This window comes from Neolamprologus brichardi, chromosome 11 (assembly GCF_056152115.1).
Source record: "Neolamprologus brichardi isolate AB-2024 chromosome 11, ASM5615211v1, whole genome shotgun sequence".
Taxonomy (NCBI): Eukaryota; Metazoa; Chordata; class Actinopteri; order Cichliformes; family Cichlidae; genus Neolamprologus; species Neolamprologus brichardi.
This window is the reverse complement of record NC_142114.1, coordinates 11,154,436-11,182,146: the sequence shown is the minus strand read 5'-3', so window position 1 is coordinate 11,182,146 and position 27,711 is coordinate 11,154,436. Positions and strand designations below refer to the sequence as shown.

Below are 27,711 nucleotides of genomic sequence, written 5' to 3'. Positions count from 1 at the left end.
AACTGAGTATCGGGAAATCCATCTTCAAGTACGAGCACATCTCTGGTAGAATTTAATTAGACAGTGGTTTATCCTTTATGCAAATAAAAAAAGATGAAACCAAAGTAATTTGACTTTTAAAAAAAGAATATTGTGATTGTTTGAACAGACCTGTGGAAAATCCAACTGTAGCTCTATAAAAGAAAAAGAATCAGTCATCTGCCAAGGACAGCCGGAGCTAATAAGTGTGTAACATGATAGAAAAGAAAATTAGTTCATAGCTGTCATCTTCTTGATGAAGAGGCAATCAAAATCAAAGTGAATCACTCTGTGAGGAGGATTGTGTTTTGGAATTCAAACGGGCAATGCTTCAATATGACAAATCAGCCGGTGTGGTGCATGTTGATTGATTCCGTCCATGAAAACCTAATAGATTTAGCCCTCTGTGAATTTGGCTCTCATTAACCTCGCAGCGTTTTCATACGAGAATGTATTGGAGCCATTTTATCCACCACTCAAAGGCAATTCAGTGGGTGATAAATCCTTTGGCTTATCTGGCTGCAGGTGACAGCACAGCAGAGCACTGAGGCTGACGGGGGCACAAACACACTCTCACAGAAATGCATTCGCACATATTCACACTCCACAGACACACGCAAACACACATTCTGTTGTGACGCACACACATTTTCTCATAGGGGTCGCCATGGTGACCCATGTGCGGAAAAACCCTGTGATCCAACCGGAACCGAAGACATGCTCCTCAACCCGAGCGGCCAGCCGCAGCACAAAAATCTTCCTCTCAGCTCCCAGAAAAGAAGAGGAGGAGGAGGAGGAAGAAGAAGAAGGGTACAAAAAAAAAACTGAATTCAATTACACAGTCGAAACCCACTCCTTGCCCTCCGGGAGTGATATCAGCACCATTTAAAAGTCTGATTACTCACAAAACCAATAACATTTTGACTCCTTGGTAATGGACCAGTAGATTAGAAAATTTAGATTACATTTAACTGCCTGTAGATTCTCATTAAAACGCCACCAACTAGTTAGAAACAATAGGTAATTAAGAGTGTAATGAAGCGCAGTAGCGTTAGCGCACGTCTGCACGTATGCTACTCTTGTGGGACCCAGCCTTACTTTGCACTTATCCTGCAGCAAAGCCATACGAGCGTCTCATTTGGGCAATACGACATATTTAATTAGATTAATGAATTTCGGTGCTGTCTCCATGGGGTTGGTTGCGCTCCTTGCAGTGACAGTATAACAACGCATTATATATTGGGGGAGGCTTGCAAGCTGCAGGCAGGCCGGTTTTAGGTTGGTCCCCTGACAGAGGCGCAGTTTGTGACAGTTTGGGTGGAACCTGTCTCAGGTTTACTCCTGCAAAATTGTCAAATGCAAATAATCATAAGCAAATGTGCTGCAAGATTAAGCACAAACTCTTATCCAAAACTCCAGATTTGATTTAGTAAAGTGAGGCGTATTGAATTAAACATGATTGATTGCAACAAAAACAGAAGAAAAACTGAAAAACACAGGCAAGAGAACTAAGGGTGATAAATGGGTTAGTGTTTGGCTTAAAGCTAGTCTCTGTTGCTCTGGCCAGTCAAAAGTAAATGCTTCGACACAAAGTAAAGACTAAAGGAAATGAAACGGGCCGTGGGTCTCTGAGGCTGCAGCCTTGTTTGAAATACTTGGAGACTGTTTTCAGCCTGCTGTTACAGTCAGTTGAAGAAAGTTTTTTATTTTATAATGAAATGGTAAATAACTCGGAAATACATTTAGCACGAAGTTCATAGCACCAATGTGATACTACCTTAATGTGTTAGCTTAAACAGTGTTCCAATTGGGCTTACAGGCAGTTTTTAGGCTGAGATAATTTGCTACAAGAAGATGAGAAAAGGTTTTGCTGAGTGTAACATGAATAGGTGTTACTGGAGTTGAACTCACCTCTTACGACACTGCTGCTATGACACTTCTCTCTTCCACGTCAGCATTTCTGTGCCTGTGTTGAGTGTCTTACCTCGCACAAACCTTTTGGGTGGCAGCGACAGTCGATAACTCTGTTTTAACAAGCAGCTTATCTCACTGAACGTCGCCTGTTTTTGAGCATATAGTCTGCTTTAGTGATTATTGGCGTAAACGGGGCCTTTTAATAGCTCTGCTGTGTTGAGATATATTTAATTAATGAATCATCCTGACTGTGCTGTTTACAAAAGTTGATTTACTTATTGATTACTGAAAAAACTCATCATTCGTAAGTCATTTTTCTTATTAGGTTACATGTTGTGAATTTTTATGTAATTACTTACACACACACACACACACACACACACACACACACACACACACACACACAGACATACTGTATGTGTAATAATGAATATATACCGATCATGATTTTATTGTGTTTGTGTTTTATTGTAAATTTGTATGCTTTGGCAGTGTGATTATGTAAAGTTTAATGTCAAAACACCACAGATACTAGTAATAAGAGAGGTTACAATCCATGTGAACAATAATACAGTGAGCAATATCATAAAATCTGACTTAAAATTTAAGGGGAAAAGCAAACAAAAAAGGCAAAAATTGCATTGTTGATTTCAATAAACAGATTAGACTTTTGTTGAAAAAAATGCACATGTCCAGATGGGGTTGATAGAATTGACTGCAAATAAAGGACAGCCACTGGAACTAATCACCTTTCTCAGTTTTAGAAAAGTTAAATGTAGTCTACTACAAGGCCCTGATTGATCCACTCTGTGGGAGGAATAATTGCTAGTTATTAAGTTACTGATGCTGGCTACTCTGGACAGAGTATGATAGTTATTCAGAAAAAGAATGGATCAATAGAAGTTACAGCTGTTTACAGCTGTCGTTTAATAGCTGTTGCACCATCAATCCAGCCGTACTATACCAGCTGTGACAGTGCAGTATGCGCTGTTGCCCCATGGGCTGGCAAATTAATAACAAGGAGTTAGTAGTTTATAGTAAATATTTTTATCAAACTAAGTATTAGCTATAACTGTGTTTTAGGTTAAGGAGCTCTGGTTTCTGATTTTTCTTTAGCTGTAACTTTAGCTTTGACTATTTGCATTATTTTTGTTTGATTCAGTTTTTAGAACATTACAAACATTTTAACTGGCACTATGAAGAAGTCACATATTACTCCAGTTTTGGATTCTCTTCATTGGTTACCAGGAAATTTTAGGTTCCATTTTAAAATCTTAGTTTTAACTTTTAGAAGTCTATGTGGTGAAGCTCCCCAGTATATCTCTGACCTGTTGAAACCTCATGCTTCTTCCCGAGCACTTCCCGAGGTCTTCAGGTCAGAGGTTTCTGTTGGTCCCACGCACTAGGTTCAAAACATGTGGGGATCAAACTTTTCAGGCACTGGCAAGGCAACACTCTTCTGTCGTCTTTACACTCCATTGACTCTTTTAAAAAGACATGTCTATACACTTTGTGAAGACAATGTAGACCTGTATGGACCATAGACTGTAATGGGGCTTAGTAACCGTGATATTATCTATTGGTTAGGGAAGTTTCTGAAACCTGGAACTGAGCGTTTTCCCTGTGGGTATCTTGCTGTTTTAAAATTAAATGTGATCTATGATAGTAACCATTAGGAGTCTCCCTCTGCTGGCTATTATCAGAATAAGCACATGTTTAAAGCACTTTCACTTCACTGCATGGCTGCAGCCATCTTTAAGATACAGTCCCTGTTTGCACAGCATCACACTGAACCATAAAAACACAATTCATAACTGATGAATAGATAGCATTCAAAGCTTTAACCTATTTAGTCAAATGTGTCCTCATCAGAGCCAAACAACACAGTTTATATTAACTGTACACTTTTGCACCTTTGCCTATGGACTGCGAAGCCATGCTTGCTATCATTTTTCTTTTGTAGTATTGCACTGCCCTCTATGGGACTGCATCCAAACTGCACACAGTTTTGTGTGTTTCGGGCATATCTCCTGCCCAACTGTTTTCAGCACATTATGGATCTATATTTCAGCACAGAGGGCATTACATTTTGCCGAGAAGCTTTTAATAACAATTTCTCGAGCTCAGCTTTATTCAGTGTCTACTGTAAATGGCTTGCTGTATTTTAACTTTTTGCGCTGATTTTAGAGACAGGCACAGATGTTCCACTCTCTATGTGTATAGACACAGCTTGTATGTGAATCACTAGGGGAATATGTCTAGAAAGCGCATACGCATTTGCACACCTCCAACCTGGTAGAGTGTTTGTGCTTGTAAGTACTTGAATAATTGAGCCAGATTCAAACACACCATCTCTCTGAAAGGAGTCATGGAGGAGGAGGAGGAGGAAGAAGAGAGAAGGAGAGCAGATGGCCCAGTGCAGATAGACTCAGAGACTGGGAGCGAGGAGTGTTCTCTGAAGGACAAGGTCTTGTATTGTTGTGGCTGCGAGGGCAGCTCTGTCACACGTCGTACCAGGGGTCCCCAAAGAGCCAGGGTCTTATGGTGTCAGTGTCCCCCCAGTCCTCATCCCCCAGCCCTGGCCTATTGTGATTCTTGTTTTTTAATTTCTCAAACGCAATCAAGTGTGACACAAACTGTTTACCTAGCGTGTCTGCCACAACCAAGAAGAGAAAAGGAGAGGAGAGAGAGAGAAAAAACAGGCACACAAGCCAGGATCTCGGCACAAAAATAATCCTCCATAATACCAGAGAGTTTAAAGAGGCTTTGCCAACACCTCCCTGAATCCCCCCCTCCACCTCTCTTTGCTCTTATGAAAAAAGGAGGGGGGAGATAAAAAGAAAAAGGCAAGGAAAAAAAACACATCAGAAGAAAGCTGTTAAATTCGCCCCTCAGTCTCGTTTGGGATTGCTAATTATTGTTTTTAGAGCACAACAATTGGGGTATTAGGGCATAAGCGGCTGGAGATAACATCCAGAGGAAGGCGAGGGGAGGGAAAGGGGAGAAAAGGGAAGAGGTGCACGGGGGGAGACAGATAATGGCTCGACAGAAGGGGAGCTATGATAGGGTCTGGTCCATGGCAGTGTCTCTCTGTACTGCGACACACCACAATATCGGGGGACTCGCTGACTCGCTCTGTCTCCAAGGATCTTGAAAAGTGAAGAAAACTTGGCAAGGAAAAGTTTCCAATGTTTGACAGATTATGAATTTGGCTGAGATCAGAAGAAAGGGAATGAGAACAAAGTCACCTCATCACACCACAACAAACAATGTTAATATAACCAAAATATTCAGGAAAAGAAATGTAAAAATACTGCTATAACAGATATGCCTTAAGAAATATATAAAACCCCTTGTGGAATTATCATCAAACACAACATTTATCATCATCTTTATGGGAATTTTGTGACTTTTAGCTCTTTGTTTCAGTTTCTGGCCCAAATGTGACGCAACCAATGAACAGCAGAGTGGTACATTTAACAGATAAAAAGACATATTTTTCTCTTAGAGGACTAAGAAAGCACAATCTAAAGCAAAGGAGAGACAAAAGATTTTGAAAGTCAGCTGTGGACTTTTATCGTCTTTCCATGACTTTTGGTGAAAAAAAAAACCCTCGCAGTTTCTGTCATGTGTTACATTTTCATGTTACGAATGGGTCAGTTTTGGTGTTGGAGGTCTGCAAATGAAAAACTAGCAGATTTTGTGACATCACCACCAATATATAAGAGAAGAATCTAATTTTTAAAGCAATGATAACTTTAAATTAGAGGTGATCCAAACACCGATCCTTGTGGAACATCAAACATGAAATTATAGACAGAGGGGACATGGTATGGCAACATAATATGTTTAATGATGTTGTTTATATTACATGACTTGACTTGATTCAGGTTTGTTTAGGAGTGAGTGGTTTGTGGTGCTTAACTGCTGACACTGATGGGCAAAGATAGATGGCACACTATCGTATTACAAAATAATTTTATTTCAATGAAGAAAAGAAACTTTAGAGTACCAAAAAATTACCTGGAGATGGCGTATGCCCCAGAGGAGAGAGAAAAAAACTGGACAACACATTCATACACACGCACACACACACACACACACACGCACACACACACACACACACACACACACACGCACACACACACACACACACACACACACGCACACACACACACATACGCACACACACACACACACACACACTTTGGCTTTTATCCTGTGAATGAGCAGGCCAGCCAAAGTCATCTGGAAGCCTGCACATGCCAATGAATAAATAAAGCCGTAATTAGTAAAGAAAACAGCGCCACCTGTTGGTGTCCCACCCCTGTGAACTCGGACCATTATAGGGAGCTGTGGGAAACACCTGAGCCTACAAAGGCTGTGTGTTAAAGAGTTGGCACACGCTCAGAACGTGCGTGGGCGTATCAGAGGAAGTTTTTTTTCATGTGGGCCACCCGTGTAACCATGTGTGTTTCAGGCCTTCCATTTGTAAAGAGGCTTACTGAGCATATGTGTTGGTATTGTGAGAGAGTGCATGTGTTTGTGTGTTCACTTGTGCTCGCTTGCGTATGTGAAGGGGTCCAACTGCATGTCCTGGGGCCCACCTGGCAGCATTGTGCAGATTCCGGGGCCTGAGCAGCTGGCCTGGGGGCTGGTGGGGGTGTTCGGTGCGGGAGCAGTAGAGGAGGTTTAAGAGGGGCGTGGGGAGGTCTTCCATGGCCCTTCTCCCACCAGACCCAGGCAGTAGCAGGCAGATGGGCAGGCCACAGTCACTGCCAGAGGGCCAGAGGGGCCACGGGGCCAAGGGACAGGGCCAGCCAAGCCCAACAGAGCTCACACGCATGGAAAAAACATCTAAAAGACCCCCTCACAACAAATAAAAAACAGAACAAAAACAGCTAACCTACAATAACAGACTTAATACATGTAAATTGGAAGACTTAATTTATTAATGGATCCACATCCATGAGCAAATAGTAAATTTGTACTAGTTAGTTTTTATATATAACTATATAAGCAAAGTACTAGATAATGATCACCATAGTTATTGCAGTCTATCCTAAGAAAATACAGCAAATGTGTCAGAAATTCAACCAGTCATTGTTTTCAGAACCTGTCTGGAGCTAAAAGGGTGAATGACCAAAAACTGATCATTTATCATTATTGACCATCAGAGAAAATGTTGCTCTCTTCCATACTTTTAATGTTGCTCAAATGAGGCTGCTGTAAGTGTACACGTCTTACACACCGATGTTCATAAAGACTATTATGAAGTCTCTTTTAAACCTTCCACAGCTGCTTCAACACATGCTGAAGACAAAAACCAAGCCTAAACCAGCACAATGCAGAGGACGGTTTTAAACATGGGGCCGGGTGATTTCAAAGGCTATCCTGTGTGAGTGTGTTTGTGTGGGACTGATACGCAGATTGTAGTGAACTTGTACTATAGGTTGATTCTGGTGGTGGTGGTGTGGTAGGTAGCCACCGGCTCTGGTAGTCCAGAGAGCCACAGATGCTCCACTGTTTGTGTGTTGACTCTCTGTAATTTGTTTGCTCTAATTTGTTTTGCTGTGCCAAGGGAGTTCCGATTTTAATTTTGCTCTGTGTGTGTTTACCCCTCTTTGTGGATCGCTGATCTGTTAAGCACAGAGCGAGGGAGAGACAGTCAGTGCGGAGGGTGGGCTGTTCGCAGAGCCAAATTAAAAAAGGAGCAGTGCAGATTGTTTTAAGCTCTGGCAGCCCCTTCAGGCCCAAAGGCCTCGCTCGCAGCCTGCACCTGCTCCGTCCCCGGGGAACTTGGTTCCTGATCCGTGGCCCTAGCTTCTCCTCCCCGGGCCCCTAGCCCAGCCGCCTCATCCCCTCCTTTTCTCTCCTCTCCACTCCACTCTGACTTCTTGCTTTCTTTCTCTCTCCTCTCCTTCTACCCCTGTCTTTTCCAATTTTTCCCCTCCAAAAAAAAACAAAAAACAAAAACAAAACTCCTGATGCTACTTTTCTCTTTCCTCCTCCTTCTCCTCCCCAGTGACTTCCCACTATCCCTTCACTCCTCAGTCCTGGCCTCTTCACCTCTTCTCTCCTCTCCACCACCTGCTCCTCTAGTTCTTTCTCATTCCTCCTTTCCCTTTACTTGCTCCTGGTTACTTCCTCTTCGCCCTGGCTCAACTCTCTCTTTTCACCTAATGATCTTTTTTTCCCTCCTCCTGCTCCTCTCCTCTCGTCTTGCCTACAGAGTCATGGCACACTCTTAATCAGCCCCCCTCTGCACATGAGTGATTGTGGCTGGTTTAGCATGATTGAAAACACACCACCACACACACGATATGCAGTCAGGGATACGACAGCCACGCACATTAATGCACAGTGTGCGTGTCAATAAAGCTGCGTCATGACTTCGGCCCCTTCCCGTTAAGCTGAGATGCACAAGGAAGCAGAGTGAACACGAAACCAGGGTGTGGTTAAAATTGTCACAGCTAGTCTTTATTGAAATCATCCAGTCACTCCAGTTTGTATGACTGCCACAGGTAGTTTGATCAGTCAGTCAGCTCTACATACAGTATGATACACTTTGTCACACATACAATATTTACATGACACCAGCAGCAAACGCTATGACGTGGTTCCAATAACAAGACATCTAGTTTTAATATGGCTTGATTAATGCAGTCCAACTGTACTGTAATATCATGCCCAGACTGGATGAGGCGACTGAGAAGCACACAACCAAGACCGGTGCGGATCAGGTCGGAATGCAAACCACAGGACGACATGATTGAAGAAGGTTGTTTGTACAACCTGAGTCTCAGTTCATCTCTGGCCTTTGGGCAGCTACCCAGGATTGTTCTCCCAAAACAATAAAAAACAAAACAAAACATAAAAGTCATCTCCTCAGATGATACATAGACATGCAGACAGTTTTGGTTTTCCCTGGCCAGGTTTTGAGATATCCACTTTTACTTCGTAAGGATGGAAATGGATGGATTTTTTTCTTTATTTAAAGTGAACTGCCGCTCTCACTTCCACTTCATAGTTTTAAAAATAAACCTTGTGTATCTTCTACAGTGCCTCCCTCAGTCCGGCCTCTGTCTGAAACAAGCTCTTTTACCTCTCACACATTAAAAACAAATTTCTTCTGATTGGGTGCCTCTCACAAACAACAGGTTTGAACAGCTGGTGGGTCGGCTTCTGTTCCCACTGCCAAAGCTATTAGGGATAACCCCTCATTGATCGCAGTGAGAGCCAAGAGTGGAAAAAATGTCTAAAACGGAGCATTAAGAGCAGTCTGAACTTTGAGCTTTTGGCTCACAGAGATTACCGACATAAACTCATTATTAGAAAGGTGGACGTTTAATATTAATCCAGTAAGCTAACAGTATATTATATATATCTCTATACACTTGCTCATTAGAGAGATTTAGAGCATTGTTGTTCAACTGGCATTCCTGGCTGTCTGATTTAACTACAGTACTCACTCAAATTTATCAGTGGTTTGGTCTCCAACTTCTGAAGGAAATTTTAGCTCTTTACTTGCTAAATAAGCTCAATTATGATCACCAGCAAGTTACCGTCATTATTAGTGTCATATGGTGCTAAGCAGTTTGTCTAGAGCTAAAAAGCTGCCAGCTGCTTCTAAGAATGACACTAATGAGAGCAGTGAGACTTAGCAAAAAGCAGTTAAGTTGCAGCCTGCGCAACCAAAACAATCACCAGAGAGGTGCTGTGTCTCTTTGTAGATCTGAGGGAAAAATGCAACACGACTCTGTTTGCATTAGAAAAATAAATGGATCCTATTCTGAAAAAAAAAAAAAAAAGAAGAAGTTACCAAGAGCTTTAAATAATTCTGCAGAAATGTCTGATAGTTGCTCAAAAAAAAAAAAAAAGACTCAATTTTTTGGTGACAGGTAAAATATGTTCAAAAATGTTTCGAAAACATGCAAAATTCAAAGGTCATCTTATTAGCTTTAGTATTTAACATTAAAAGAAGATTAATTTGAATGATTTACAAGTCAATTGATTTTTGTGACAGACATCCGAAGGCTGGGTTCACACTCCAAGCTCCTATGCAGAAATTCTGGTTAATTCCTCCGATGAGTTTGTTTGGCACTTTTTTTTTTTGCATTCTTCTCTTAGCCAATATCAGAAAAACAGTGAGACACATGTGTAACAGTGTCCCGTGCATCGTACTTTTACACAGAAGCGACAAGAGGCCGAAAAAATCCATTTACCATTTCACTTTTAAGTTGATGTGCAGAAGAAGCCGGCTAATCAGAGAGGACAAAGAGAAAGATCGTGGCTTTTTGTGGTACAGTAACTCCTAGCTTCATATAGAGGCGTGGAGGCAGTGTTGGAGCCCGGAGTGGTTGGATTCTGATTTTCACTGAATAAAAAACTCTGTATTTCAGGGCTCCATATGAAAGAATTGAAAAAAAGAAAGCAGATTTCTGTGATTTGTGCTTTTGTGAAGAAACACGAGTGGTATTTAAGCAAAGGAATCTGATTTGGGCCTTTTTTGCCAGCATGTGAATATAACCTATGAAACCTGTTTGCACTGTAAGATTCTAGGCTAATAAGTGTTTAAGTTAACCATCTCATATCTCATATTTTGTTCCTTTACTTTTTATTTATTCCACTTTTTGTCACATAAAAACTAATTAATCTGACAACTCTGACCATCTATCCAGCAAATTGAATGAAGATTTTTTTTAATAAGTGGAGTGAAATAAGAAAAGAGACATCTCCGAGCCTGGAGAATTCAAAACAAAACTATCTGCACGGTTTAGTGCCACTCGTGAGGAGAAAAAAAAGTTTATAATCAGGGTTTGTAGACCCTTTAATGCAAGTCACACTTACTTTTTATGTACCATAGTCAGTTTTTAAAGCCATCACATTTTCATTACGAGCACTTCCAGCGAGCTTAACGTGACAGACAAAAACGAACGCTCCCCCCGGCCCAGACACTTTGGTCCACATTTTAATCAAGATTTTCCACCAAGCTATAGTCGCTTCCTTTTCATTTGGTATTCTGACTCAGTCCAGTCTGCAAACACTTTATCAGCTGCTTCACTGATGACATTCACACCCGGTAACATTCGCATATGCGCAGCCGACATGAGCAGCACAGTCCACTGCAGCTTGATCTTTATCAGCGTCATTCAGTCTCCATTCTGTGCCTTCACAGCTGACTCCTCCGACTGAAATGAGGTGAAAATTAAATTTCCACTAGTGCAAATTAAGATCTCTCTTTGAGAGCAATAAGAAAAAGAAATAACATTAAATATATGTATATATTTAACAAAAAATAAATTACTGTAGAAAGAATAATATCAAGTGGCACTGATAATAAATTATATCATAACAAAAAAATGTCGCAAAGGAGTTTCACCCATTTGTTTCAATGTTCTGAGCGCTGAGGGTGAGTTGTTGCTGCGCTAAGTTGTAGTATGCAGTATCTTTCTCTCTCTCACACACACACACACACGCACACACACACAAGCGCGCGCTACGTATGAATGGGAGATTTAGCAAAGAAGTGGAAATTTCTTGTGTTAAATGTACTGCACGTCCTTAGGCTGGAGTGACCTTGATGTAGAAGGCAACAGGCGGACTGCTGACTCCATCTAGTGGTCAAATACAAGAACGGCAGCTCTTCGATAAGACCACAAGAAGTTTAGAAGAAACTACAAAAAAACAAACAAATAAAAAAAAAAAAAAACCCGACAACAACAACAACAACAACAAAAAAAAAAAAAACAACTCTCCAAGTTCAAGAATAACAAAGTGCAGGCAGATAATTACTTACTGGGCAGAAAATAAGATGAAGCTTGCAGAAGAAACAGGCACAAATCTTACTTCCTGATTTCTGTTCAACAGGCCTATACAGTAAGTGTATCTGGGGTTTTAGACAAAATAATTGAATTACTTTTTTTTCACCACATACAGAAGCAAGAGGGAGCATGAGGAAAATGACTTTAGGGTCAACTTAATGCACGGACTGATGCTCAATGTCATCTGTGTTTACTCCTCAGCACACGGATGGCTAACAGCAGAGACATGGCAGCTGTTCCTTTTTCAATCTCCACCTGTTTCAGTGGTTTTGTGCGTTATGACACACGGCAGAGTGGTGATTAGTTGCATCATTTCATAGCAAGTGAAGTGCCACCTGTCATGTCTGTAGCACTCTTCTGTTGCCAACGCGCTCTTCATGAGATGGTTCCTTTGTGTTTTAACCTTTCGCGCTAGCTTCTGCATCTTAGGATGAGACAAATAAGGCAAAGAGGAACTGTCACAGGGACAGTTCTGACGTAACGGGAGGGAACTGACTGTACAGTTGCATGTTTTGTAAGGTTTATTTTGCATCGTCTGCATACAAACGCCCAGTCTGCCCATTGGAAAGTTGTAACATGCTGGGCATTACAGGTGGAGGAGCTGGAATAGTTCTTTCAGCTGTGTGTGAGCTGCTGCTTGGACACATCGTTCCAGCCAGATTTATTTAAGCAAAACCACACAGCAGCCTGTAGCACCGACTGTTCCAGCCTTCGGTCAGTCTCAGTCTGCCTAGGTCAAACTTCCAGGTCTGGCATTGACTCCTCTTTAAACTGAGCATCATTGTCAGACCCTGTGCCCACGTCCGAATCAAAAAGCGAGCGGTCAGAGTCGGGGGAATGTGTGTGCGTGCGTCCGGCTGAGTGGCTGCTGCCATCGCTGTCGTCCAGCGTGTCAGTCCTGGAGAAGAGGCCGAAGTCCAGCAGGCCCGTGGGGGTGCCCCCGCTGCTGCTCTCGCTGTCTCCGTCGTAGTAAAAATCCTCCACCTCAACAAACCACTCGGGCCAGAACCTCCTCCGCATCCGCTCGCAGAACATAGCCAAGTTGATCAGCTCTCCTGTGGAGACATGTAAATCTTTTTGAAGACAGAGAAGAAACCAGCAGGTGGTATCACAGATGCTTACTGCCTTTGTTAGTCTTTTTTTGGGGTCAGGTTTTGTTCCCACAATCACCTTGATCACAAATTATGGATTAAAACACAGAATCAAGCTCTGATGCTGTTCCCTGAAAAGATAAAAAGACTTCAGTGTTCCCTGTGTGAGACTTTAAAGCTGCTCTCTGAGCTTGTGTAAGCAGCACTGCACTGCAGCAGAACAGCACTGCCATCTAGTGGACTACACATAAAAATGCACCAGTGAAAACATCTCACAAGTATGCTTAAATATTGCAAGGACAAGGTAATATACAAAAACTTGTGATAAAATACAGCATGTATGTGTTGATTTGCAATTACTGAATAGATCATCTGACCTTTGATAAGTTGCTCTGGTCGTGTTCCAGGTAAAGTCCACATGGCTTGAGCTAGATGCCCAAACACTGTAGCATCTAATGTTGACATCTTAGACCCCATGAAGTATTTCTTATCTCCTGCAAGACAGAAAACAAACAGCAATTTCAAGCAACGATAAAGGGAATATACGAGAACTTCCACAGCACTGTGCAGCTAAAGATGGTTAAATTAAAACTATTAGTAACATTAATAAGCAGCGATGAAGCAACAAGTTGGCCAGCTGATACTGTCCCTGTTCACCAGTACTGGCATGTTGGCTGTTAGTCATCTGCTGTGGCATGTTAATGCAGAGCTGAGAAGACTTTAACAAATCAGATTTTACAGTGATGATTTACCTGCTGCTAATCAATAACAGAAACAAAGTAACCAAACACACACACACACACACAATAGATATCAAAAACCAAATTAAAGTTCTCCTTTTTCAACTCTGCAACTCATTCCATCTGTGTTGTTGAAAGGTTTCTTGCTACAGATGATTTTCATTCCACTTGTACTGGCAGAAGGTGTTTGTAAACCAACGGTTTTTGCTTTACTTTGAGCTTTTTTGATGCACTAACTCTTCACGAACTACCTTTAGCTCACTTTTTGAGATGTTTATCATTAAGACCTTTGCACACTGAGCGTGCTGGGAAAAAAATGTTATAAAAATGTTATATTCCGAATTCTTGGGATATGAGCTGGTCATGTAATGTTTATACATATAGGATGTCATTGGGGCAGTTTAAGCTCTTGTTAGCAGAGTCAGTATCACATCTGAGGAGACAGAGAAATCATTTCAAAGAGCCAGAGCAGTGTCTAGCTGTGTGCCTGAGGTAAAATAGTATTATTTTACCAAGTCAATATCCATCTTAATGTATGAAATATCAGTACAAATTTGATGCATCAGGTGTGTGAAGGGCTTTATTTTAAGATTACAATACAAAATGATCTATCACTAGCACTAAATCTTAGTTCACGGTTGTTTTTGGATAGTTTTTTTTCCCCACCTAAACACATTTCGCGAGCACATTTTGAACTGCTGCAGAGAGAGTGCTAACACTGACTAGAAAGACAGAGCATATTTCTCCCATACTGCCTTCTCTTCATCGGCTCCTTGTTAAATCCAGAAACAAATTTAAAAACCTCCTCACGTACAAGGTGTTGACACCCTCGATTATTACAACATTCCTTTGTGATAAAGCTTATAGTCCTCCCCTAGTTACACTGCGATAGGCCTGAACTTCAGACTTCCCATGATGCACTTGGTGTTTCTTCTTCACTCACCTCCTTCCTTTAGACTCTGTATGTTTATACACCACTCTGCATTTAGCCATCAGTTATTATTCATCTCTGCCTCTCTTCCACAGTGTGTCTTTTGTCTTGTCTCCCTCCCCTCACCCCTAACTTGTCCTGGTTCTGCTGGATGTTTTTTCCCCCCAACTCTGCCAAGTGCTTGCTCAAAAGGGGTTGTCTGATTGTTGGGGTTTTCTCTTTATTATCGTTGGGTCTTTACTTTAATATAAAACGCCTTGAAACTTGTGATTTAGTGTTATATAAATAAAACTGAAATGAACTTGTTTTTACTTTTGTTTTTAAATTTGTTCAATTTATTCATACATTTTTCAAATAAGTGGAAATACTCTGTGATCTTTGAGTACCCCGGGCAGCTGCTGAGATCTCTCCTGGTTGGGAATCCCTGCTCTTATACACATCATCATCAATGCCATTAGAGATGTTTTTAATGTAACCTGTAAACACTTCCAGTAATGCAGAGGGAAACCAAAACACTACAGGAAGGCTGGTTAATGAAAGGTTGCTAAGTATTTGTGTGCTTTTCTTGCCCTTCAGAGAGCAAACTTCAAAGTAAACTCATTTCATTTTGAAGTTGGGAAATCAGCTCTTCTGGTTAAAATGCCAGATTTTAGATGAACACTTCTGGTACTTGTGCGTAACAAACATTAAAAGACGGAAGCCAGATGGTTGTGGAGTGTACCAATGTTTTCACTCGGGAATGACTTTTCCATTTTATACAAGCTGTTGTTCGCTGTAATGACACAAGCAGATCGATGCAAAGCACTATTCTAAACACACTTATATTGCATCCCTCCCGCTAACATCCAGAGCTTTCTCTATTTTCATTTATTACTGTCTGTACCTCAATAAAATTCAAGTGCAAAAACGCAGATAAATGACATTTTGTTCTGATAAATATAAACCAATTAAGAGGAGCTCTTGAATATTTTGAGAAATATCAGCTAACAGTAAAAAATTCATGTATTTTCATTACAGCCAATGGAAAAAAGAAATAACACTAGCTCCATTATCAGCTTGCATAACAGCATTAGCGTATCGCTCTATAACCACAGTCCTGATGAGGTTAGTCTTAGTTCTACTGAACAGGCATCCGTACCCAGTAGAGTGGCCAGTGTCCTCATGTCCTTCTCCATCAGTGTGTAGACCTCCTCCTTGGAGAAGCGTCCGATGCCGTGGCCGTACATCTCCCGCCGCACCATGCCACCATTCAGGTGGCTCAGCATCCATTTCAGCGTGTCACTCAGAGGCCCACTCATCGCCAGCAGCTTCTGTGTTTCCTCCAGGTTATCCACCCACTGGCAGTAAGCTATTGTCCTGAAGGAAAACACAATGTAGACAACACTGTGTTACGATTACACTGGCTGGCAAAAAGCTACTCCTCTAAATCAAAAGTGAGCCTCGGCTACACCTACAGTCTGTCAGTTTCTTACACTCTTCCTGTACTTACTTAGCTCAAGATCAAAAAGTTTTCCAAATGTTGGTCTTAAATCATCGTGGTCTTTTCAAAAAAGAACAAACTGCATTTTAAACTGAGTCTTTGAGCCATCGGTTCATTTGTATCATTTATAGTTGAACATACAAAATGATTTCTACACAGCCAAAAAACCTTATCCCACTCAGCATACAATCCATGTACCAAGAACATGCTAGAACAGTGGTCCCCAACCCCCGGGCCTCGGACCGGTACCGGTCCGTGAGTCGTTTGGTACCAGGCCGCGAGAGTTGAGGCTCAGGTGTGAAATGTATGGTTTTCAGGAGTTTTATCGGTTTTCAGCGTTATTTTGTTATCGTTTTTATCATTAACTCAGTTTTCCTGGGTCTTTTCATGTGTGTTATGAATAAATCTTCTTTTTTTTTTTCAGTACCGGTACTAGTTTTATTTTGTTGTATTTATCCGTGACACCTTAAAGGCCGGTCCGTGAAAATATTGTCGGGCATAAACCGGTCCGTGGCGCAAAAAAGGTTGGGGACTGCTGTGCCAAAAGGTATAACACCATCAATATTAGCACACATGTTTAAACATAAAATTATCACATACAAAAGGTTAGGGATATAACAGTTCTCCAAAAGCATGTTTTTGTTCATACTGCTGTTTTTAAAGGGGATAAATAAAGGAAAAACAAGAAAAACAGCTTTAATGCCTTAATGCTTAAATCTTATTTAGTTAGTTCACTGACTGCATGTCTGTGTTCACTTTGGCATTTTCCCCCTGCTTTGCAGAAACATTGTCATGTTGTGTTGTATTAAAGATCTATAAATCATTAGATCAGTTTCAAATAAAACCAAAAACTACACTAATGCAAGAAAGAAGAGCCATGTTTATTCATCTCTCCAGTCTAATGCTGTATTTTTAAAACTGAATATGGTGGCAAACCAGAATTTTACAAAGGACCAACAGTAATATTTTACTCTATGATGCTGAGTCAAAGTGAATTAGAGTGGGATTCCAATAAAAGTGTTTACTGAAAGGTTCGGCCACTGCATCGTAAAGCTTTATGTCTAATGACAATTAGCCTCAACTTAATCAATAAAAGTGCTCCACCCATTCACTTGCTGCCAGAACACAACATCATATATTCAGCCCTTCAAACTGTCGGCCTGAGGGTTGAAAGAAATGCCTGGAATCCGTTCCTGTCGCTCATGATAAAATATAGACGCCTACTGCTGCAAAGCATCGGCAATTTACAGTTACTCATGAAAAGAAAGCAATGCTGCAGAAATGGCAGCATACAGTGTATCTCTATATTAAGATTTTTCTCACACTGTGGTCCAACAATTCCTGTTTATTTACAAGCAAACAAGCCCAACTCAAACCCTCAAAATCCTTTGTGAAACCACTAAAGGACAAATGTTTCACATGAATTCACTCCATAAAACAAAGACAATAAAAAACAGCAACTCTGGTATTTCATACATTTGTTGCTTCTGTTCTGCATAAGTTGTCTGTGTATCCAGATACTACGATTAAGCTGTTACATTCTTACACACTTGGACTTTTCACACTGTAGGACTTTTTTGGGGTAACCCATCTGTTTATGATCTGAAAAGAGTCTGAAGAAGTGAAGAAATTGTGCTTGGTGCTTTTTTTTGGCTCAACAACAGAGCTTTTACCCCTCAGTTCATCTAAAGGCCAGCGCCTGGCCTCTGTCATTTTTCTGCTGTATGTGACTGGTTGCTCAATAGAAACTGAATTAAAGAATCTGGGACTATCCATTGGCCAAATGCTACTTCCTGTTATATTATCTGATGTCCAAAGTGTCTGGATTCTTTAAAAAAACAAACAAACAAACAAACAAATCAGAAGAGGAGCAAGCATAAATACAGTAATGTTTTTTTAATCCCCAGGTAATTTCAAATGCAACCTTTGCAAATGTTTCTGTGCAGTTTGCCACAAAATGCATTTTCAAGATAAAGCTGCAGTTGCAGTATTTCCCAGGGAGAGAAAAAAATGCTAATGGTGATCCTGACAGATGGAGAAGGATGCAAGAAAGAGTGGAAGATGGATTGATGAAGGATGACTGTTTTCAAAAGTTCTGGCTGCTCAATACAAGAAATTTTTCATATAGGAAATTGAAATCTTACATGTAATGTCCTCATTCATTTTAGAGTTTTATAATCAGATACATGTCTGATGCTGTACTAAATTACATTTTTTTGAAACCTCTTGTCAAACAAACTGAGTGTTATTCAAGGGTTGCATGGGAATACCTGGCAGTTTAGTGCAGGCTAAACAGTACACGGACTGGTTACACCGAGGGTAGCAGGGATCATTTTGGTATATTTAAGGTAATGATGCCGATTAGATTCACTCTGTGAACTATGGCTTTTATACTAGCTTTATAGTGTCTAGGAGTTGGGGCCATTTAGCCATAAAGCTTATGAAACATCTACTTATACAGTATTTTAGTGAACTTTGCTGGCTAAATTCACAAAGAGCAGTGAATATCAGAGCAGCAGCCCAAGTCAGCCAATCACAGTCTGCACACAAAGAAAAGTCCAATGCAGCTCACGAAACAAATCATTTTACTGCGTGACTTATTTCTAACTCATTCTTTTCACCATAGATGTGTTACAGCCCATCTTAGAGTTCCTCCTCCTGCCGAATCCCCCTTTAATCCGCAGTTATACCTGCTGTGTTTGCAAACAGTTGGACATTTAAATATCCAGCATAAGGTTAATCTCAAGTTAAAGTTGTATTTATGCCCAGTTTTTACTCTTGAAATTCCTCTTTGACATTCACTGGATCACAGCTGCTAACACTAGTTGTCTGAGTATGTCTACTTTAAAGTATAGTTGAGTGATCCTTTTCTGGTATTACAGAGTTATTAGAAGATTTGTATTTTTAAAAAGCACAGCAAAATAAATGAGTATATAATAGTATAACCAGCTTTGAGAACATTTTCTGCTCTATAACCATGCCACTATGAATCAGGAAGGCAACTCTGTGTGTGCACGATCTAACCAAATCTATCTCTAGGCTGTGTCTCAGTACACAAAGAGCAGCACGCTGTCATGCTGCCCTTCCCTGAAATAAATAATTCAATCAATAGGTCTATATGTGGGTCCAAACCTGGTGCAGGGTGCATGGAGAAGCAGAGGAAGAGGAGCAGGGAGGTGACACAAGGAGACAAGACGGGAGGGAGCGTGAATGTGGATTACATGAATGACCTCTGCTGCTTTTAGAGAAATTGAGCAGATTCAGTTTATAACACAAAGCCAGCAAATTGTTCCATCCTTTGTTCCTTTTTTATAAGTGAACTAAAACCAATGAGTAGTTCAAATTGTGTTCTAAAATTATTATATAGAGAGCAATAGGCCATACCACATGGATCAAACCGAGTTAGTGTGTGTATGTGTGTGCGCCTTTTTGAGGGGGATGGATAGAGAAAGAGAGATAGAGCTTTTAGGTAATGGAAAACACTCGTCTTGGTGTAGATGGAGTGTGGAAAACGATTTCCTAGCAGCATGTCTCTACCCCAGTGATCCTGGAGTGACTCACTGCTGCAAAGGATGGCAGATATCACAGCCTGGGCTGAAAAGATGCACAACCAATGCACAAATAATCTTACTTTTTTGTTTTTTGAATAAATCCACAGTGTGTCTTTTTTCTCTTGCTGCTAAAATAAATTGGACCTTTTTTCCCGGGAGGATCAGTGTAGGTGGTTCCTCATATGGTTTAGCACTGAGCACATTAAAGTGTGCATTTAAATATGAATATGAATGCATGCACACAAAATTACATAATCAACTCAGCACCACATAATTTCACCCCTCAAGTGCAATAATTAAATCAAACTGTAGAAACAGAGAACTGCTTTCTGTCTTTAAAATGATCTGAAAGTGGCTTTTCCATTTAAAGTGCCTGAAGTCATAGCTCTTAAAAGCCTTTCAAAGGCACGGCTACAGCACTGTATACCTATACGACTTACTTACCAGTAGAGGTGTTCCTCAACCATTTTGGTGACAGCGCGGGACACAGCTATCTCCTGCGGGGTGAGGTTCTTGTTGAGGTTCACACCCAGCTTCTCCTCCAGGAAGTCCACTATAAACTCTGACCCCGACACCTGTTCGTGGTTGTACTCGATCCAGGGCATCTTACCTTGCGGAGATAGCCTCCCATCAAAGTAGTTCTGCAAAGGGAAACAACTTTGCATATAATTTCCTGAGCTGTGTGTACATTTTATTAACAAAACAAAGAGACTGTAGACCTATGTGAAAATGGAGACTTATTTGTGACATGAAACCACACAATCATTGACTAACAAGCTGTAAATCACAAGTCATCATCCATAATAAGCATGTGGTCTTCCTCATTGCATCCATTTTTTGCAACCAAGATGGTCATTAACAACTAAAATCTTAAGATCTTCAACTCTGTCACGTCCAACAGCTACAACAGCTTTCATTGTTTTTGTCCTTATATGGAAGCTGTTGACAAATGGGACCCCATTTCTAAGCTGCCATTAGCTTGTGCTGCCCAGTGTTGATGCTGATGGAAGAGAGGCATTAAGGCTGTGCAACAGAAGTAGCTATTAATGGCTGAAGAGAAAAACAACTTAAACTCTTCAGAGGCAGAAACACCCCCCTCCCCTCTCTGTTATCACCTGGTAGGGCAGATCCGCCATCCGCAGGTACGTCTCTATTTTGAGGCAGAAGGGCGAGAGGCTGGGCACACCATTCTTTGGCCTGGAAAACTGATGGAGGATGATGGCGTCTTTGGAGTCCAACTCCTGCTCCTTCCTACATAGAAACCAAAGATGGAGAAAACTCAATGAATAAATGTTGTAACTGTAAATATTATACCTCTTTAAAGACCATTCTTAAACTCGCTAACATACATTGTCTCATTTTGTACATTTTGTTCCAGTGTTAACGTTAACAGCATACTTTCATCCATTCTGTGTGGATGAAAGTATGCTTTGGTGTCTCGAGCCTTGCCAACTATGCATAGATACCAAGAGGAAAAACTGCCTAAAAATGTTTAATTTTAAGCCAGCGAAGCCGAAATCAACCGGTTTTTCCACCTGTTTTCAGAGTCGATTGGTGCAGTGGGGCCAGTGAGATAAATTCCAAACAAAACTCAGCATCTGAACAGAAAACAGGACTTTGACTTCAGCTTCAGGCTCTGGCCGACCTCCCTGTGAGGAGTAGGTCACACCTGCAGTTTTTTTTCTAGCACGGTGACACACTATTCGTGCCGAGTTCTGTTTTCTTTGCGAGTTTTAAAAATTTTTTTATTATTATGTTAAACAATTCCAACGAATTCCAATCCAACTTTATTTATAGAGCACTTCAGAAAAACAACATAGCTGACCAAAGTGATTTCCTGTTAAAAGACAACATCAAGATTTAAACAAACATATTAAACAAAAAGGAAAAAATAATATAAATCACAGTAAAACATGGAAAACTATAAATAAAATAAACAATAACATATACAAGAAATAAAACTAACAATAAATGAAAATAAGTATTAAAAGGAACCAAAAAAAACACTTTCTTTATTCACACTGAGGTCACTAACTTTTACATAATGAGTCTGTACTTCAAGTGACTTTAAGTGTTTTGAGATATACTGGCATCACTAGCTGTTATTATACTCCATTAAAACTCTTTAAGTGATTGTCAAGACTAGAAATTTTATTTCCACTTTGATAGATCGTTCTGTGAAACAAGGAGCAGCTGAGCTACCGAAGGTTTAAAATCCACAAAGTTGTATTTCTGCTCCACTGTATTAGCTGAGGGGTAATAAGAGCTTCGGTTATAAGTCAGAATATTGACTAAATGAGTCATCTCTCCTCCCACTGTACTGTAGGCCTGCTGTCTAAAGACACTTAAGATAATAATAAGCTAGAATGCAATTGTGCAGGGAGGATGTTGGTGGTATTCCTACACTGCTATTACCGTGCTAAAATTGTAGTTGAGGAGTGTCTCAATGCTATCTAATATGGCAATTTGAGTTAAGACCTTTTTTGCAACCAGAGAAATAAAACTACACCTAACACATCAGCACAGGGAAAAAAACTAAATCTAATCTAATTTTACTACACCGCTTTCCTAATCACGTTACACATTCATCTGGGCATCTATTTCTATTCCTGAAGAAGCTTTTAGGCATCATCTCAGGTACACACACACAGACCCCATCTGCTCCGTTTAGCATCTCTTTTATCACTGACCACTGCTCCCTATATTTGAATAAATTTATGTAACTGCAAAGCGGTCTGACAACACTTACTCCACTTTTAACTATCCTTTTTTAGAGTTAGGTTTGTGGAAATTATATTATAGATTATGGTTGCTTTTGTTTTGAGTTCTATCCTATTTTACAATCACATTACAACATGATGTCATTTTTTTAATTATTCGGAGGGGGGGACTTATTTCTGTACATTAAGACAAAAATAAGTAAAAAAAATTTTTTACCCAGGCCACTTTTAGAGTGACAGAAAAAAATGATAAAGCAATATTTTGCATGGCACTATTGTATCAATAAAGGGACACCAAATATTTATATTTTATTAAATAAATTAAAATACTCTGGAAAGACTACAATAAGAGAGCTCATATCATGTAGCACCAGCATTAGATAAGGTTAGCGGAGCAAATTCACATGAAATCAGCTGAACTTTTGCAATATAAAACAACTCAATAAATACATCGTTAAAAAACAAAACAAAAAACCATCCAATACTGGACACAGTTAGCTTGACGATGCTACCTCCTACTTCAAAGCAAGCGAATCACTCAGTCACATGAATTCATTTGTAACAACAGATATTTGACTGTGAACAATTTATCACTGTAACAATTGATCACAGTTAATTGCCGTATTATCAGAAACAGATTCCATGTAATTGGCAACTTGACCCCATTCCAGGCTGGATGTTATCTAAACAAAAACTAAATAAAAATCTGTTTTTACAGGATAGTACACAGTTTATATTTTATTATATTCTAAAAAAATAATATGTTCATTTCTAATTTAATATCAGCAACATGTTTCAAAAACCCCAAGTCAACAAAAGATTGTTTTAAACAACAACAACACACAGCTGGCTGAGTGTTTCACAACTTATGAGATTAAACTGTCATTGATGCTCCATCCTAAAATATAAAGAAAAGGGCAATCCCTCAATCTACTATCAGTCCATATTTCAGTGCCAGCATCTGTGGTTGTGTGCATTGTGTGCTTTGAGGCAACATATGCTGCCATCCAAACAAGCTTTTTATTTTCTTTCAAGGAAGGCCTTGCTTATTTTCAGTAAACCACATTCTGCAGAAAATATAAATTCATGTTTGCATGACGACAAATTCTTATTTTTTTCATAACGTTTGTAGTTAGGGCTTAGTTATGCAGGCATAGGCTAAGGCTGCAGTGGGGACTTCCCATGATGCACTAAACACATCTACTACACTCACCTTTTTTCACTCCCCATGTTTTTGTTTTTTTTAAATAAATCTAGTGCATGCCATTAACTTTTGTCTAGTCTCTCCCATAGCTTGTGGTTTGACCTGTCTGCAGCTGAGATCACAGCAAATATTTTTGATTTTCCTAAGCTTTGTTCTGCTGGAGATTCCTTCCTGTTTAAAGGGAGCTCTTCCTCTCTATTGTCACAGTGGTGGCTAGGAGTTATTGTTTACATGGTTGTCACAATATGGGTGTTGTGATGCTAAATAAATAAACTTGAGCTGACTGTGGTGCTGAAACCTCGCAGGTCTCACTGGTAGCTGTCCACAGTTACATGGTGCTGAAAATATTCTAAATCTGCAGAGAAACTGATATCATATTATTACGTCTGATCTACGCATGCCGTCCTTCTTCCATGCACATTGTGGTGCTTCGTCTCTCAGAGGAACCACTTAAAGAACCTCTCAAAGATCTCTCAGCTGGGAAAAGGAGAACAAAAGCCGACTAGTCGTAGCAGCAGCTCTGCCAACAATACATCACATGGCACGGACATCTGACGCCGGCAGGCTGCGGGACCAGCCTCAGCGGCCTGCACGTGATTCAGAGTTTCTGCACGAAATGTACGGTTCACGCAGCTTGTGGATCGAGGAGGGGGGAGTGAAAGCAGAAACTACCAGGCCACTGTAACAGGATGTGCTTACTTCCTGGCACTGGCCTGGCCGAAAAATAAATAAATAATCCATCCATTCACAGCCAGGCGGTCTGTGCTCTGACAATAGTCCCGTGTTAATCTCTCTTACAGTGACCGCTTACTGATCACCAGCTTTCATTGTAGAAAACAACTGTAAATGATGCGGACAGCTGCTGTGTCTCAGCTCATTAAAGGTCAGGGTGATTCCGCAGCGTCCGAGGAGCGCTTCGTTTAGACACGCTCAGGTGCCGATGTGTTCTGCACGGGAACTGGCACACGAGCGGACGCGTGACTCGCTTATTAATTATTTTTTTTAAGTCTCCACCTAGTGTCGTGTCCTTTGAAGGAGAAAACGAGGGACGGCAACCTCAGCAAGAGCCTCTTCCCGCGAGAGCTGCAGAGGAACCACATCCCCGTGTACACACTCCTGTATCCATAATGCTTTATGCGGTGTCACTCATCAGTCACTGTCAGCGGGGGTGGGTGCGATCAAAACGTGAGCCCCGGGAGGCAAAAGAAATACTAAACAAACAAACAAACAGAAACCTGGTGATAAGGATGATAAAGAGCGCAGGAATGTTGTGCGTCCCTACCTGATGGCGAGCAGCTCATGCAGTAGGTAGGCTGCAGCAGCCAGCAGGGCCCCCCCGGTGATGTACAGGGTCTTCTTCCACCAGGAGTCCGAGCCCAAAACCGACATGATGCCTCCGTAATCCTGCAGAGGAAAGGCGATGATATAGCCATACAACGACTGCTGCTGCTCGGAGCCGCACAGCCCGATGGGCAGGCTGTGATTCCGCCCCAGTTCAACAACACACGGCCGGGAAGAGGCGAAACCAGCAGCCCAGTACATCCTCTTCCCTCGGTTACAGCCGCCCCGCGTCCTCCCTACTGCAGTCCCCGTTAGGCTTCATCGAGACCCCCGGCGCTGTGTCTACGGCATGGCGGCGGTGTGGCTAACATTGATCCAGGAAAGCGGAAAAGGTAAATATCTGGAACATCACTCCCTGAGATGAGGCTCAGCAGCCAGCTCGCTTTCCTTCGCAGGATCTGCACAGCATTATCGCGCGAATAACAATGGCAACACCGCGACTTCCGGTCCCTAATTTCAAAATAAATGTCAGTGTCCACACTGTTCCAATTACATTTTTTGCACCTAATATTTTACTTGCAAAATAACCTTTTCTGCTCTTAATAACCGTACACAGTGGCTGTTAGTTATTGCTAGTTTTCCATCACATATCATGTGAATGAAATTCTATCGTAAATCTGAACATGATATAAACTAAATTATTCATTTTTGTTCATGAAATGTTTTTGTGATGGCATGCCACACATGGTAAGCTCCACACCTCACCACCAGTTGATTCACCTTAGTTTAATTTACAGTCACTACTTTAAAATATTCTACTTATTGTTCAATATTGTTTCTTTATTAAATGTATTTATTTTTCCATCACACCTTCCAATGTTTATATGGCGTGCACACATATTAACCTTGCAAGGTCAAAGTTCTATTTTATGTTATATTAATACATCTTTCTTTGTTTGAGTTACCTGGGGGTTGGCTTCTCCTCCTGTCGGGCAAAAGGTGTGGCAAAGGGCTGGGAGACCTGAAGTACCACTGACAGCCTAATTGGATAGCACCACATGCTTAGTTGCCTGGGGGGTGTTTCATGTTTGTTTAATTGTTTTGTATTAGTTGGTTATATGGCAGCCATCTTGTTTTCCCCCGTGTGTGTCATTTGGTTTAGCTAAACCAGTATTTAAGTTCCCCCGTGTGTCCTTTCAGCAGGTCAGTTTATCTTATGTTTGTTTGAGGCCTTGTTAATTATTATCTTGAGTTTAGTCTATTGAGTTGACCTCTTTTATTGGTCTGTCTGTTTAAGTTTTGGCTTTGTTAAATATATTTTCATATTTTTGGGTCAATAAAACCCCTTTTTTGAATTAAACCACCTGTGTCCTTTATGCTTTACTGCTTGGTCCCTGACAGTTTTAATATTTTAAAAGTAGTCAAATCATTATCTGATTTGTCTGACCAAATAAATAGATTTAATTTATTATTAGCAAAAACAAATTAAAGTAGCTGGGACCAAAGATTATTTGGCTGTTTTGCTTCCAAATAATGGCAAAAGCTTAAAGCAGGCCCATCATGTATTCCCTTATTTTCTGTTTATATGGCAGATCCTCATATGACCAAAGTTTCGAAGAACTAATGGGTGCTTCCTTTTTTCTTAAGGGACAGACTAAGATAAACATGAATTAATCTGAACTGTGAATTGTGCAAAGCTACATCTACATGTCTATATTCTATGCAGTTTAGATCAAGGTGGAGGGCTGTTCCAGTTTTTTTTGCATCTCTCAAAGAGCTTTAGTCAGATACACTTGGTTTGCAAAAAGATGTTGTCCAATCCCCACCATAGAAACAAGAGTTTATGAGAAAGAGAAGCAATTGATCTAATTAAGTTCTGCATAGAGCTGGTAAAAAAAGTTATGTGATTAACATCTGTAGAACTTAATAACTTTCACAGTATATATTACGTGTGGTGGAGTGTACATTTTGATCATCAGATCAAGGTAAACAGAGGGCTAGAAACGCAAAAAAAAAAATTACCCAGTCCTTTTATTTTTGTGGCAAAGTTGGGCAACTTCCGTTGTTGTCTAATCAAATGCTGGTTACTTCATGCAGCCGGCCTATTGTCTTTCTCCGGTGGAGGATCGGAGCCACCCCGCCCTGACGAGCCCCCTGCGTTCACTGAACGCAGAGACTCACTGACCACCACAAAAACAAACTATTGGCCAACAGCAGCCAAACATGATGATAAGCCCTTCTGCTCCGCTTCAGCTACTACAGACTGCTGATTCCATGAAGTGCAGTGTGTTTGTGCAATCACACTGAAGCACATTACGCAAACGAGAAAAGTAAGACACGGATTGCAAATCCACTATGCCACCTGTGCTGTGACCGCGGTGTGCTGTCGGTATAGACTCTACTTACGGTCTAACTGTATAACTTGGTGGTAAATGCACTAATAGGAAGGAGTACTCACTCTGGAGCAACTTTGGAAGTGGAAGAAGACGTTCATCCTGACGCTTTAATCCAGCAGGTGAGTTGGAGATCTGTTTGTCGAGCATGCCGAGAACAGGATGTAGACAACTTGGACAAAAGAACATCCAGTAGTTACGTGTCCGCCGGTATCATCCTGGTGCCAATTACCTGCCTGCTGCTGTCTGACCCCGTCAGGTCAGTGAAGGAGGGTGAGTGCTTACCGCAGCCATGGCTACGGCAAGTTAAACGCGCGGCCTCGTGGCTCTCGGGAGCGCGCATTACAGCAGGAGCGTGTATTGGTGTTTACTGCTGAACCAGCCTGGGAATATGACACAGCAGGCACTGCTGGAGCAAGGCATTTAGTAAACACACACATAGATATACTGTCGGCAGATAGAGGAAACGACTTTGACATCAGGAAGCATCTTTATGACACTTTTTTTAATGGCACTTTTGGCCAGATCGCTCTTGAAAAAGACATTTTTGATGTTAATGACACT

The 27,711-nt window shown here is 40.9% G+C and overlaps 1 protein-coding gene across 2 annotated transcripts; it reads right to left on the bottom strand.

The window, feature by feature from the left end:
• Positions 1-9,677: 9,677 nt before the first annotated feature.
• On the bottom strand, positions 9,678-27,618 carry faxcb (failed axon connections homolog, metaxin like GST domain containing b). 2 transcript variants are annotated; one of them, XM_006794808.3, is made up of 7 exons: positions 27,213-27,618; positions 24,756-24,877; positions 20,665-20,800; positions 19,994-20,190; positions 15,657-15,874; positions 13,225-13,341; positions 9,678-12,811 (listed from the first exon to the last, which is right to left on the bottom strand). In XM_006794808.3, the coding sequence occupies exons 1-7, from the start codon at positions 27,246-27,248 to the stop codon at positions 12,492-12,494; spliced, it is 1,146 nt and encodes a 381-aa protein (XP_006794871.1). In that variant the 5' UTR covers positions 27,249-27,618; the 3' UTR covers positions 9,678-12,491. The 2 variants fall into 2 exon arrangements, with proteins under 2 accessions (XP_006794871.1, XP_006794870.1); XM_006794807.3 differs by lacking the exon at positions 27,213-27,618 and having other exon boundaries at positions 24,756-25,237.
• Positions 27,619-27,711: the final 93 nt, after the last annotated feature.

Excerpts from the sequence above, each read along its gene's own strand:
- faxcb (XM_006794807.3), bottom strand. The coding sequence starts at position 25,015 with ATGTACTGGGCTGCTGGTTTCGCCTCTTCCCGGCCGTGTGTTGTTGAA. Across the intron at positions 20,801-24,755 it reads CATGAGCTGCTCGCCATCAG|GAAGGAGCAGGAGTTGGACT; the intron begins GTAGGGACGCAC and ends GTTTCTATGTAG. Across the intron at positions 12,812-13,224 it reads ACCAGAGCAACTTATCAAAG|GAGAGCTGATCAACTTGGCT; the intron begins GTCAGATGATCT and ends ATGTCTCCACAG.